We start from the raw sequence: 15,459 nt of genomic DNA on the forward strand, positions 1-15,459 counted from the left end.
ACGCAAATAGCGTTGCCCTTATTTTCACCGTAGTCTACGTAATCTTTACGTAGACTACAGCGACCAAATAAGGAACGTGAATGGCAGCTCCCTATGGGGGCCGCCATTAGCCGTACGAGTTTTTTTTTCTTTTTTTTTAAGTCACCTGTGATAGGCTACGTGACGATTTATGTTGCCTATCACGGCTGACTTTGCAAATCTAGCCATGATAGGCTACGTTAATCGTCATGTAGCCTATCACGGGGGCATTTTTGTTTTTTTTTACTTTTATTGGAATGGCGGTGGCGGCAGCCGGTCGAAAGACCGGCTGCCGCCTCTGCCCCAGTCGAAGACCTGACGAACCGCCGCCGGGACCCACCGCCGGGAGGGACATTCGGGAAAGGTAAGTCCCATCCCGGGGGGGGGTGCGGGGGGCGGGGGGGGCGGAGAATTTCTCCCCGAAACTACTTCGGGGGGCCAAATACGTTGGCACTCGGCCCCCTGAAGTTTCGGGGAGAAATTCTCCCCCATCCCTACTTTGAACCAGCTGAAGTTTCTGAACACTCTTCTGAGGCAGCCCCACATAGAGTGCATTACAGTCCAAACGGGATGTAACTAAGGCATGTGTCACTGTGGCCAAGTCAGACATCTCTAGGAACAGGCACAGCTGGCACACTAGATTTAACTGTGCAGATGCACTCCTGGCCAGTGCTGAAACCTGGGCATCCAGGCTCAGGACTGAATCCAGAAGTACACCCAAGCTGCAAACCTGTGTCTTCAGGGGGAGCATAACCCCATCTAGCACAAGTTGTATCCCTATTCCCTGATCTCCCTTTTGACTAACCAGGAGCACCTCTGTCTTGCCTGGATTAAGCTTCAATTTGTTTGCCCTCATCCAGTCCATTAGTGCCGACAGACACAGGTTCAGCACCCCAACAGCTTCCTTGGAATTAGATGGAAAGGAAAAGTAGTTGGGTGTCATCAGCATACTGGTGACACCGAACCCCAAAATGCCAAACAACCTCTCCCACTGGTTTCATGTATATGTTAAATACCATGGGGGACAAAACAGAATCCTGAGGGACTCCACAAGCCAATGGCCAGGGAGTCAAACAGGAGTCCCCCAGCACCACCTCCTTGGTCCGCCCCCTCCAGCGAGGTGGCCCAGAAGGATACCATGGTTGATAGTATCAAAAGCCGCCGAGAGGTTCAGCAAATTATGCAAATTTCAGCCATAATTTGCACAAGTGTCAGATGTAATTTGCAGAATTTGCACAAATTGTGGCTGCAATTGTGCAAACTGAGGCTACAATTTGTGCAAATTACTTTTTAAGCAAAAAAAAAAAACCCCGCCCCAAAATGTTCCCGGATTTCAGGAGCAAATGCTCAGCTCAGCTCACAAATGCAAACTGAGTTGGGGACGTCACGGGAATCCGTCAGGCCCCAAAATTCCCTGGGTGTGGACATCCCTACTATAAGGTCTGAGAGTCCCCGGCTCAGGCTGAATGGGATGTAAGGGGTGGTGGCAGACTTCCTTCCTAGGTTGGTGTTCAGTCTAAGATAACTTTTGTCCCTGCCTACAAAAGGGTACCCCTCCTTCCTCCCTTCACAGGGGGTCACGAGGTTTTTTTCCACCAACATTGCATTAACTTGACCCTCCCATCTTTAGCACGGCCATTTAAATCCTGCTTCTGTTGTGCAGTCATACAGAATTTATCACCACAATAGAACAGAAAAAGGGGACACAAATAAAAAGATAGTCCTCCAGAGTTTCACCTCTCTGGCTCAGCATTTATGCACCAACCTTATTTATACACTGTATCTAAGGAATATAAATAAATCAGTGGCAAAGTGCAAAACGTTTAGTACTTTTGTAAGCTTTGCAAGGCACAAACTAAGACAACGATGTTTAAATCAATCAAACATTTTTTTTAAAATTGGCACTAAGATTTTTCCAGAAGAGAAACACAAAATAACTCTATGATCTGCCAGCCAATCTCAAAGAAGAGCAATGACAACAAAGGACAAAGTATATCTTGGCTGAAACATGTCACATTCATCACTAGCACAACTTTCTGAAGCCTCCATTGGGCTCCAATCAATATGAGTGTAGTGTCAATGAGAATAGAACAGATACTAGGGATGGTGGAGAACTCTCCTCTGGATTCAAATCAGGCTGGATTTTCAAGAATCCAACCTGAGAAGTCTGCAGGGGACCGCCCCCATTCAGGTCCATCAGATTTCCTGCGGGGCGGCTCTCCAGTGCTGTCGGTGCCACCAAGGCCCTTCCTCCCCACAACGGCTGTCAAGACTCAAGAGCTTCATTAACAGCTGGCGTGGGAAGGAAGGGCCTCAGCGGTACCCCAGAACTTGTGCCCTGGCCTCCTATCCAGGTGACCAGGGAGAGAGTGCTGCGGTGCTGCCGAGGCCCTTAACAGCTGGTGCAGGGAAGAAGGATTGCGGCAAAGCCAGGAGGAGAGCCACCCTGCAAAATCTGACAGATGCAGTAAGGCTCTAGGGAAATCCATGGGGCGCCGAGCAGCCTGGATTCCCCTCTCATGGACCACCACCACCACCCCCGGACCAGAAGTCGTGGAGTTCATACACCCCAATAGCTACCACCAGGAGGTCACATTATACATTTCACCAGTGATGTCAATAAAGGCTCTGGATGCCAAGCTATTCTCCACCCCCACCCCACCTCCCTTGTAGTGACAATGCAGTGAAAGGGAGCAGAACCTTTTTCAGTCCAAGGGCCAAATTCCATTTTGGAGAAACTCTCCAGTGGTAGACAGGGCTGAAGGCAAAGCGGGTGGCTCCAGAATACCAGCAGATTTTAGCTTAAAGGTCTTACTGACAGTAACTAAGCTTTAGGGGAGGTGCTTCAAACTTTTAGAATGGAAGAAAACCTGCATCTAACTAAGGAAACCTCCTAATCATCCATGGCTGTGGGAAAATGGCTGGGGTCAGAGGAAGGATGTGTGGTGTTCTGGGGACTCAAGAGAGCCAGATGTGGCCCCCAGGCCTGAGGTTCTTCACCCCCAATGTAATGTGTCTGAAGGGAAAGGTTACAGCAGTCAGGAAATAATCTAAATAAACAAAAATATTACCCATGACTCGGGTTAGTAAGGGAAGGTGAATGCAGTCAGGGTCTAGAGTTGAGAAAGATTTTATAGCAAAAATCTCAGTTTCACATAGAGCTTCTGAATCCAGGAATCTCGCAAGGAAGTTAAGTGTTTTGCTTACAAAGAAAGGCTGCTTGAAATAGTACAAATCTATGTGCACACACAGGAGGGGGATTTGCATGCACAGCCAGGGGTGTCTTTAAAGTTTCTAGTCCAGCAGCTCACGCTGCTAAACCAGCCACTTGATTTCAAACTGAAACTTCAAAGAGCCTGGCCGTGTGCACAGTTCCTCCCCTGGCCCTCGTGTGCTCATAGCTTTGTAGGATTGCAGCCTTTGCTATCAGTGGCATCTTTTTCAACAGACAGGGTTTAGTTTCTCCTCATTATGTGCTGAACTCACACCCTCAGCCTGTCTTAACGTTGGACTTTCACCCCAGCCTACCTTAATGCTGAAAAATACTGCAATTGCAATTAAGGATCGTGACATTCATCATGGTAATATTATAATCCAACTGTGAATTATACATACACTGATGAAAGACTTCTGGCAATGAGAATGACCTCACCAGAGACAGTGTTGTCTTAGGAAGCAAGTGTAAATGAATATTAACACCTAGACTTCTAGGAAGCAGTCCGATAGAGACCAGTTTGCGCTGCTTCACAAATCTTATTAAAATAACGATGTGTAATGGCTGGACGTTGTCTATTTCGAGTTTATTTTACTGGTCTGAAATACACACAATGACAAGAATATTTAACAGGGCAAATACAAAATGTTCTCTAACAAGCTAAGTTCACATATGAGACATAAATCAGTGTTTGTGTCATATAAAAATGCTTTGTCTCCACTGATGATCACACCATGGTAGACAAGCATCAATGGGTGTGTGTGCATCTAGTTTCCTCCTCCTTAACTGTAGCTCGATCTTATCTGCTGGGGCTTCTCATATGAGGGTGAAGAAACCCGTTACAGATCTTGACCCACCCTCTTCAAACTACCGTTTGCAGAGTTCCTTGGAGAGAAATGACTAGTTGGAAGTCCATGGTGCAAATATTCACACTGGCTGCCTATGCTAAAGACTAAAGACTGGCTGCCTATGCTAAAGCACTTAATGTGAATATATGAATTGCTGGAAATTATCAGCAGATAACTTGCACCTGCTGGAATACTAAACATCTAGGAGGTAGACAAGCAGGGCAAGAAAGGAGAGCAACCTTCCCTATACCTTACTATCCTGGGGCAAAGATGCATTTGAATAAGCCCCTAAACTGTTAATAAAGCCAAGATATGACCAGCTCTTTAAAGGCTGTATTTCTCCTGCCCAGCTGAGAACTGGATGTGACCTGTTTTTCCTGCCTCCCCCCACCCAACGCAGCAGCACAGTGAACACCATATGACACATTAACCCACTTCCTGGTGTCATAAAAACTCTAATAATTTCCATTTTTCATATTTTATAGAAGCATAATATATACAGTATTACATAAAGATTTAATTATAATCAGCTAATGAAACCGTTTCAAGTTAATAAAGAACCAGAACAAGTGCATGCAGATGCAACAAGGAACCATTTTGCATATAAATGAAATGCAAAGACAGTGTGTATACTCTAGGTAAAATGCTGAATGCCTTTTTAACTAAATTCATGATGTTAATTAACTCCTACTCAGACAATTATTAAAATCTCTCTTGTTTTTTCTTGCCCTCAGAGGTTGCAAAGCAAATGCTCTTTAAGTTATATTCCCCACAGCTGGTTATTTTATTCTTTTTCTTTTAGTTTTACTGAATACCTTCAAGGCAAACTTGAAAGGTGTTTCTAAGTAAGTCAGACACTGATGCATCTTTTTTTTTTCTAAAGCAATCCTATGCATGTTTAGACAGAAAAAAGCCCTATAACTCCCAGTATTCCTGCTGGGAACTGTAAGACTTTTTCCTGCCTAACATGCATAGGATTGCACCCTTAAGCAATAATGACAGGCAACACCTTACTGGATCCAATGTAGGGCTGCCATTATTCAATCTGGAACACAGAAGGAGGTGAGCATCCAAAATAGATCACAAAGAAGAGAAATGGGTTCTGAGGATGCAAAAATAAATTTATTATAGGAAGCCCAATGCGTTTTGGCCTTTATCTTATTTTTAGGCCTTCAGGGGGTAGAGAAAAAAGTCTGCAGAATTTTTCCACAGCAAAAGATTGTTGCCTGTGTCAGTCTACTGGGTCACTAGTAGATTGACACTGGAGACAATCTTTTCTGTGAAAAAGTTCTGCAGACTTTGTTCTCTACCCCCTGAAGAAGGCCTAAAAATAAGATAAAGGCCAAAATGCATTGGGCTTCCTATAATACATTTATTTTTGCATCCTGAGAACCTGTTTCACTTCTTTGTGATGGATTCATTATTCAGTCTGAACACAGACTCTCTGGCAATATTTCCAAATGTTCTAAGTTATGAACATTCAGGCAATATGAACAATTGTTAATGCTGGAATGGCTGGAATGTGCCAATTGTTTTTATACTGATTGTGACATTAATGACAGAGATAGAACCACATGCTTTCACTTTGGAAAGTCTGGCATACCTGATTTCTCCACCCAAATGTCCACTAAACCTTCCTGCACTACTTCCAGAATAGTTTCAAATTCTAGAGCCTTTTGTTCTCCCTTCAAACTTCATAGAAGTCTTTGAAACTATAAACCATGAAGGAAACCGGTAAGTTTTGAGTGTAGTTTTGCAGGCAGAACTACAAATTTACTACCATACTCTGCCTGTGTGTGTAATTTGGCAGCATTTCTAAAATTCAGGCTGGGGCCCTAAGTACACTAATTTGGATTTAACTTCCATTGAAGTGAATGTGACATTTTCAAATCAATGTGTTCTGGGTCATGCTACAAGGCTGATTCTCACTGGTAGGAAAAAATGTGATTTAAGGTTTTGATATGACTTCAGGTTTATGTGTGACTGATTAAGAAGGACCACCTGTGCCCATATGAACCTTCCTGTGCTTTAAGATCAGTGTCAGAGGTCCTACTTATTGGCTTGCCTTTAAGATCAGTTAGATTGGAGGGCACAACGGACAGGGCCTTCTCAGGAGTGGCCCCTGCTTTATGGAACTCCCCTCCCAAGCAGTATGTAGTTGTTCCCTCAGTTATGGTATTTAAAATGGCTTTGAAAACACCTGTTTTGAACAGTTTAAATTGATGTGTTTTATTGGCCATGGTGCTATTTTATTTATGTTTTATTGCTGCAGCTTTGGAAATATTTTTATATTGGGTGAATTATATTTAATACATTCTTGGATTCATGTGTGTATTTTTAACTTCTTAAGTTTTATTATCATATTATATTACTGTAGTTTTATTATTGTATTATATTATTATAGTTTTATTTTTACACTGCATTTTGTGCTTGCTCTTGTGTGGACTTGGTCCCCACGAATGAGGCATATACATTTATAAATAAACAGAAATACAAAATATTAAATATTATTTTATTAAATCATATATTATCTTGCATCATTTGAAAGCAAATGGCTATGGGCTGGCATACTTTCTGGGTTTCAAAAATAGTACCTATGTTTCTGTTACAGATATTCTTAGCCTCTTTTAGCCTGTTGACATTAATCACCTTCATTCCACAAAAGTCAACGATAACGTCACTTTCCGCTGTAGCTTATTATCATTCACTTCATTGTGTTATAGCACATCCCAGCATCAGATTGCAGCCAACTGTAATCTCTCCTCTCGGTGGTACGGGGCAGCAGCAAAATGCTATTTCCATTCTCTCACTCTATCACCTTCTTATCTTTCACTCTATCACATACATAGCTGATACAACTGATTCAAGTATCTGGAACCAAAAACATCTTCCCATCTCTAATTACAGAAAAGCCTTTTCTTCTTATGGTAAATAGACTTTTATTTCTCATTTAGGGCCATCTGTCCGCAAGTGGAACAGTAATATAATCTTCCCCTCATTCCTCCTTGCCTATTCCCATATCATTCAAGCTGCTGCTATCTCGATAACGTTGTGAGCAACAGAAAGTATGCCTCTGGAAAATATGCACAAATGCCCTGATCCAACAAGGCAATGAAAGCACTGGTGCTTTTTATCGGTATTGATGTACACTGATAACTATCCGGTCACATTGCGCATTCCGTACACCACTTTTCTAGCGTTATTTCCCACCTTTTATTCTGTATTATCCAAAATACAGCAACAGATACCCTTCTGTGCATTATGAGGTATAAATGCGCAAGAGGGATATAGCATCACCATGATGGGATCGTATCGATATGGCACAAGGTGTAAACCTGGCCCTGGTCCCCCACTAAATCAGGTATTGCTTGTGTAATAGTGTGACACATGAACTTAAAACGGAGGGTAAGGCACATCCAGAAATAATTGCTAATGCTCATGTGATCCATGCTGGATTGATCTATGTTCAAATAACATCACTGAAAATTGGTACAGCCTACCAGGTGGCAATGTCAATTATAGTACATTGGGGTGATGCTAGGATGAGTTGAACCTGAATAGGTAACTAATGTTGACAAAGCTTAGTGTGCCAACTACATGTAAGGCAGGGGTGTGGAACCTCTTTCAGCCCAAGGGCCAAATACCATTTCAGAGAAGCTCTCAGGGGGCCGTGGGTGGGGCCAAAGACAAAATGAGTGGAGTCAAAATACCAAAATTACCAGCATATTGTAGCTGAAAGCTCTGACTGCCAGTAACTAAGCATTAGGAGAGGCATCCCAACCTTGTATAATGGGGGGAGGGTTCACAAAAGCCAGGAAACCACCAAATGATTGGTAGGTGGTAGAAAGGGGTGGGGCTTGGGAAAGGAGGCATGGTCTTCTGGGGAACCCCACAGGACCGGATTAGGGCCCCAGTGCCCAGTTCTGCACCCCTGCTGTAAGAAGATGTGCTATATGCAAGGATCTTTGGAACAGGTTGCAATAGTTAAAAGTTATATGGAAGAGATAAAATGGTAGAAAGATTCAGAACAGACAGGGTCTGTTCATATTCTACTATGTTCTGTTCATATTCTACTGTGAACAGGCTACCACACAGCAATGGAGTGATACAGGCAGATGGGGTAAGAAATATCCGAATGGATACAGTTAATGGAATTTAGAACATGGGAGTGAACTTAATGTTATACTCTTTGTCAGAGGTGCCTCTGAGCATAGGCAGTGGCAAAGTAGCTCAGATTCCGAAGAGGAACCTCGAAACATGGGGGAGGAACTTTCCCAGACTCTTCCAGACAGGGAGAGACAGACTCCTCAGGTTTCAACAGTCCAGCTGGATGGAGAGGGCCTCTCTGCACACACCCCTATGAGAGATAGCGAACAGGGATTGGTAGGGATGGCGGAAAATTTCTCCACGAATCTCCGGGAGGCCGAATGCCAACACATTCGGCCCCCCGAAATTGGTGGTGAAATTCTCCGTCAGCCCCCTGCCCCCCCCCCGGGATGGGACTTACCTCGTGCGAATGTCCCTCTCGGCGGCGGGTCCCGGCGGCGGTTCGGCAGCAGTTCAGCGGGGGCGGTGGCCAGTCTTCTGACCGGCTGCCGCCGCCGCCATTGCAATATAAAAAAGGAAAGTAAAAAAACACACACACATCCGTGATAGGCTACGTAACGATTTACGTAGCCTATCACGGCTAGATTTCCAGAGTCAGCCGTGATAGGCTACGTAAATCGTCACGTAGCCTATCCCGGGTGACTTTGAAAAAAAAAAAAGCGCGTACGCAAATGAGAACCGAAGCGCCTCCCCCCCACCGCAAAGCAAGCTGCGGGACCAGGTAAGTCTCTTTCGTCCATCCCTAGGGATTGGTGGGGCTTGGAGAGCCTGAATTCTTAGACACCAGACGCAGATGCAGATCCAAGAGAGAGATGGCAGGGCGGAGCTTAGGCGATCTGCCTGATTGGCCCACTGGGAACAGCTATGCATAGAGACCTCAAGATATAGAGGGAGACCCCCCTTAAGTTAGGAAAGCGTGCCCGCCTTTTCTCAAACGGCGGGCAACTTTCAACCTTCATAGCTTCCATTTGAACTCCCTGAAGTCATTTCTTTTGTAGACTGTGAATCACTGACCATTTGCATCTGTATGACCCATTGAAGTAAAAGGATTAAAGAGCCGTGGATAGAAGCCTCTTGTCTGTGTTTGGATTTGGCTATTTGAAGTTCAGCAGGGACAAAAGGGAATCCTGACACTCTTAAAGGACAATTACAGTTTGAATTGGTACTTGTAGGGTAGAAACGATGATCTCAAACATGCATATTTTAACAAGGGGTTACATATAGCCTAAGAAACTTAGACCTTAAAACTACACAATCGTATAATCAAAATTCAAAAAGAAAAGCATACAAAAATGATCTAGGAAATCAATTGGATGAGTTCAAACTACCTACGTATCATTATACCAAACAAGTTAAGTTTACTTTTCTGTTACTGACAGAGGCAAATATCATAGCCTCTGAGATTCATTATCTGCTCCAGGGCCCATTTCATCCCAGAACTCATCAGTGAGAATATCATCAGTGATTAGCTTTTAAGAAAGTTCCCTGAACACACAGTTATTTCATCCCATAACATGTGTGACCTATCGAAGATCAAGTAGAGGACGAAGCAGCTGGTGGAGTTTATTCAATCAATTAAATGCTTGCAATGTAATCAGCGTTTGAACTGCCCTATGTGCAGAATTGAACAAAGAAGGAGTAATCCAGGTGCCAGTACTAACGCCTGATCCCATGGTCATGTAAACGCCTGGCAGCTGGATGCAAGGGCCTTGGCAGTGCAACCCCACAGCGTGGCAATGCACCAGCAGTAATATGGCAGCCTCCCGCAGTGCTGTTAAGCCTGCAGTTGCCTCCTGGCCCCAATGCTATCCATCAGTACCATACCATGTAACGGCACTTGTACCAGGCCAGGAAAGAAGCAGAACCACTGGAAAACCCTTTCTAAGGCAACCTTCCTTCCTTCCCGACCATCTGCTCCCATCGGTAGTACATGCCCTGGTCTCCTCTCGTTTAGACTACTGTAATGCGCTCTACGTGGGGTTACCCTTGAAGACGGTTCAGAAGCTGCAGCTGGTACAGAACGCGGCGGCTCGCCTGATTAAAGGCAGCCGCCGGCGAGATCACATCACTCCAGTGCTGAAGGAGTTGCACTGATTACCAGTTGTTTTCCGGGCCAAATTCAAGGGGTTGGTTTTGACCTTTAAAACCCTATATGGTTCTGGCCCAGCCTATCTTAAGGAGCGCCTCCAGCAACACCAGACAGGCCGCTTAACAAGATCAGCCTCGGATGGCCTTCTCTCTGTCCCATCAGCCAGGACAGCTAGGCTGGTGAGGACAAGGGAGAGGGCCTTTTCTGTGGTGGCCCCCACTCTGTGGAACTCCCTCCCTAGGGAACTCCGTCATGCCCCCTCTTTAATGAGCTTCCGTCATGCATTAAAAACATGGCTGTTCAGGCAGGCATTTGGGGTGGGTTAGGGTATTTTAGAAAATGTTTTTATTGTAGAATTTTATTGTTTTGAACTGTTTTTATTGTATGTTGTACATCGCCCAGGGTGGCTGGGTGACCAGCCAGATGGGCGATTAATAAATTTAATAATAAATAAATAAATAAACCTAGCGGGAGAAAGGTAGGAGGACATCAGAGTTTGATGGTTCTGCTTTCCTTGCAAATGCCATGATGAATTACACATTGCAAAAAAAGAGGAAGTGCATCACCAAAAAAGAGGACAAGAGTTTTGCCTAAATGTTTGCATCTGCTGATACAATACATCTCACCATAGCAGGAAAACTGTGAGATCTGTCTGCCTGCTCATAGCGCAGTTGCCGACTCTTGATGGGCATCTTCCAGGCCCCTGCTCTCCCTTCTTTATACTTTTAAAGATAAAAGTCTACTTTTATCTTTAACACAGCCTTGGACTGGACAGCCCTTCAAATAGAGGACTGTCCTCTGTAAAGGAGAACACACACACACACACGACTTGCAAGGCACTGAATACCACCCTGGCCGCACCAGAAAAGCTAACCTTGTCTCATTGCAGCTATTCAGATGTATAGGGTCAGGCTGTAGGTGTTACATACATCCTATCAGATGTATAGGATCAGGCTGTAGGTGTTACATACATCCTATCAGATACATACATCCTATCAGATACATACATCCTATCAGATGTATAGGATCAGGCTCTAGGTGTTCCACAGCAGCAGGTGTCCAGCACCAAACACAAAAGCCACCTCTTCTCTGTGCTGCCATGTAGTCAGGCACATCTAACAGTCACTTAAGACTCCTCAGTGGGAAGCAGTGAATCAAATACAGAAATGCCTGGGTTGACATTCACTGTCTTCACTGCATCTGAGGCTGCTATTGTGCCAATTAGCCAATATGGTGCAGCTCATTTGGAAAGGGAGAACAGTGAGAAAATAGAGCATCAGAGTGTGAAGAGACTTCCAGATCCAGGTGGCAGGAATTGAGAATGATGAATGAGTATTCTGTATTTTTATCTCAGTGCACTGTTATAGGCACCTGAAATGAAGTTACCACGAAGTTGCTGTGTCTTTTGAAAAACTTCTTCAAATATCAGACATGAGAGTTTTCAGGGATAGACAGTGGTGCAGCTAGGGTCTAGAACCTCTCAGTCCAGGGGACCCAAATGACCACCCAGATTGGGGCAGGTAATGGGGGTCAGTAGCAAATAGGCCCGGTGTCAACACCTGGGCAAGTTGGGGCCCACCAGTGATAATAGTGCTCACCCCCACGTTCATTCTTCTTATTTTATAGTTGGGGGAGGTGGCTGGGCATGGACATGGTTATTCACTGTATTACTTTTACTGTAAAAATATAGATTATCCTTTTTAAAATAGCATAATTTTAATCTGGTGTTTTAATCTTTTTATCCTTTTTCCGGTTTTATCTCTTGTGTTCACCACTCCGAAATCTGTTCTAGATACAAATATACAAATATATTTTTGTATACAAATATTGTAAATTAAATAAATAAAATAAAATATACAAATATGATGCTTTTCCCCCAGTAAAGGTGTTTAGCATCAGGGCAGCAGAAGCAAACCCAATTTTATTCCTGTAGTCATGCTGATGCCATGATTTAAGTGAGTTTAAAATTTGATAGCAAACAGAGTTGTTGTTCTTTTTTGCTCTAACATATAACGAATGTAGAGGCAATTGTAAAGAATGGAATGGCACAATAGCGGGGAAGAAGAGAAACGTTTGTTGTACTTTTTTTTTTTACAACTGAAGCAATGCACGTGACTATCTAACCCCCCACTCCACCCCCCGTAAGACCATCAAGTCCAGGGTCTAAAATTACCTAGCTGTACCACTGGGGCTAGAAGAACGTCAAATTCAAAACATGGTGGCTCCCAGAAGAGGACATGGCAGGATATTACCCACGGCCCAGAGACTGATAAGCAACCTCAGTCTCACACCTAGAATGGTAGGGGCAGTGGGGATCTCTCTCACACACTGCCTCTGACCATCCTGGGTGGCCAGCACAAAGGGACAAACCAGGGGAGGCTGCTAGATCTGATTTTGGTGGGGTGGAGATTCCATTCTGGGTTTTACTTACAACCGGCCAGAAATCTAAAGAAGCTATGGAAGGTGTTGGACCCTATCCCCAACATGGGTCCAGCACCTTGGATAGCTCCTTTAGACTTCTGGCTGGTTATAACTAAAAACCCAGAATGGAATCTCCACCCCACCAAAATCGGATCCACCAGCCTCGCCTGAGACAGACCCTGCCCTCTGGAGGATTTTGGAAGGATGCCCTAAGCCAGGGATGGGTGGAAAGGAGATCTGGATTTAGTGGTAGATCTCTCCATAATTTGCAGTAGACCAGCAAGGATTTCTGTCTCCCAGTTGTTCAACAATAGCAGCAAAAATATGATCCCTCCCACACCCTAAATCATACTGCTGACATGAAAAGAGCTTGGAGAAATTGTGGGAGGGTTTTTGCGTGGAAGGAGTGTGAGTGCCATTCATTTTTGAGACCTAGAACAAATCTCTGTGCTCCGAATTCTGTAATCCTAAGCATATGTCTTTCCCACCCCTGTTCTAACCTACACAGAGCATTGCCTGTAAAATTCAGAAAGCCTTTCTGCTTGCCTGCTTGAAGTGAGAGAATCTGTGTTCCCCAAGGTGTAGAGGAAGCACAATGAACAGGTGTGTGTGCTAGGAGGCTGGGCCCTATGAGCAGTGAGCACACCCCAAAAGGCACTCTTAGTTATTTATTTCAATATTTATATACAGCCCTTCATTATCAAATAGCTGGACAAAATACATTAAAACAACAATTAAAAAAATAAAGTGATAAAAAGAGCGACAAAGAAAATCTACCAAATTAGGTATTAAAATAAATGTTTTCAACAGGTGCCTAAACACCATCAAGGATGTTTTTTGTTGCACTGCAGGGGAGAAAGAATGCCAAAGGTGGGGTGCTACAACAGAAAAGGCTCTCCACCTGGTTGCCATCAGATGTTCCAGTGTAGGTAACAGGAAAACCCGGACGCCCTGAACTGTAGATTTCAGTGAATGGGAAAGGCTGATATGGGACAAAGGCACTCCCTCAGGTAGCCCGGGCCTAGGTTGTTTAGGGCCGTACATGTCAATAATATCACACTGAACCTGGCCTAGTAATATAGTGGCAGACAGTGAAGTTCTGTGAGAAAAGGCATAACATGTTCACAGTAGGCTGTCCCAGTCAGCAATATAACTGCCGAATTCGGCACCGGCTGCTGTTTCTGGACCACTCTCAGGGGAAGCCCCACAGAGAGTGCATTGCAGTAAGCACACTGCTCTAGGCTGCCCATTCTGTTTATATACCCCACTCTATCAACCCTCTCACTAGTAAAGGGAGACCTTCAGAAAGAGATATCAACAAACTCTTATTCATTCCAGCCTCTGCCACCTGACCAGCTTGAAGATTTCCAGCAAATGTTTTGTTTGTTTGTTTTAAAGATTTCTATGCCACATCTCAGAATTAAAAGTTCTCCCCTAGCAAGTATAATTACAAAAAAAAAAAACCCAGCTCGCATAGGATCATAAAACACCACATATTAAAACCGCATCAAAATTCCATAAAATTGAATAAGCAGAAGAACAGTATACTATAACAAAACACTAAAACTTTACACTGCCTGTACTAATAGCAGTGGAGACTGGTGGCTCCAATGTCGGGGGTGTGTGTGAATCCACTCTGGGTTTCAGTCAGAACCCTGAAGGAGCTATCCAAGGTGCTCTGTTTCAGGGTTCTGACTGAAACCCGGAACAGATTCACTGCCCCACTGACATTGGCACCACCAGCCTCCACTGTACCAACCAGAGAAGCAAAGTCTCCCCCTCGCCTCGCCTTGATGTTCTTCCTGGGAGACAGACAGAGTTGGCTTTCTGGCAGATGGACAAGGCCGGAGTGTGCTTTCCTTCAGCTATGCAGCCCATGCTTCCTCATGTTCGTGCCTCAGCAGTGATCCTGTCACAACTGAATTAAAGAACTCTTCCCCTGATGCACACTGCTATGAGGTCCCTGGGCCTAAGGTCTATATGGTATAAGAGTTGAATTAGGGGTGGAACATTTTCAATGTAGAGAGCTGTATTAGAAATATAGAATAATAATGATACTGAGCACTCTTTAGGTTCATGTATCTATACTGCATCTCATTGGTTATATTCTAGGCTCCTTTAAATGTAAAAACACCATTTTGGCCCTGTCAAAAATGTTCACCATTAGATTAAATCATGAGGTTTGAGAAATGGACTGCTATTGTTTATGAATAGATGAATTTATGAAGCTGTGTTAATTATTTCCCCCATAACTGTGAGGACCAGAAACCTCTATTTATCTAAGTAAAGTTGGTGTCCTCAAGAGCCCAAGGCTGCAACCCTATACTTATGTGGGAGTAAGCTTCACTGAATTTAGTGGGGCTTAGTTCTGAATATATTGTATATGTATAGGATTGCTTTAAAGACATGCCAAGCAGCCGTATCTTTTTTTCTCACTCAAAAGAAACCACAGGGGCCAAAATCCAGATCAGGACCTTAGTGTGGGGGATGGGGACCTTTAACCTTTTCCCCCTACTGTGGTATATTAACCTTCTGGAACTGGCCTATTTAAACAATGACAATAATAACAATAGTATATAATAATAGTAAAATGTTATATTCCACTCTAATTATTTATTACATTTATCCCACCTTTCTTCCATCATGAAACTCAAGGTGGCTACATTATTTTATTTATTTATTTTATTTATTAAATTTATTAATCGCCCATCTGACTGGTCACCCAGCCACTCTGGGCGATGTACAACCCACCATAAAACAAT

General features: G+C 43.8%; 1 protein-coding gene across 4 annotated transcripts in view; it reads right to left on the minus strand.

The window, feature by feature from the left end:
• Positions 1-15,459, minus strand: part of KCTD16 (potassium channel tetramerization domain containing 16) — a 304,464-nt gene that overhangs the window by 170,304 nt on the left and 118,701 nt on the right. The window contains exon 4 of one of the 4 annotated variants that reach the window (XM_084838769.1): positions 14,578-14,593. The exons of the other annotated variants lie outside the window; for them this stretch is intronic. Within the exon in view, the coding sequence (XP_084694895.1) occupies positions 14,578-14,593 (16 nt within the window). The remainder of the gene's footprint in view (positions 1-14,577; positions 14,594-15,459) is intronic. 4 annotated transcript variants of the gene reach the window in all.

The sequence above is a fragment of the Heloderma suspectum genome, chromosome 2 (assembly GCF_057233095.1).
Source record: "Heloderma suspectum isolate Gila_16-S chromosome 2, 16-S_ref, whole genome shotgun sequence".
NCBI lineage: Eukaryota > Metazoa > Chordata > Lepidosauria > Squamata > Helodermatidae > Heloderma > Heloderma suspectum.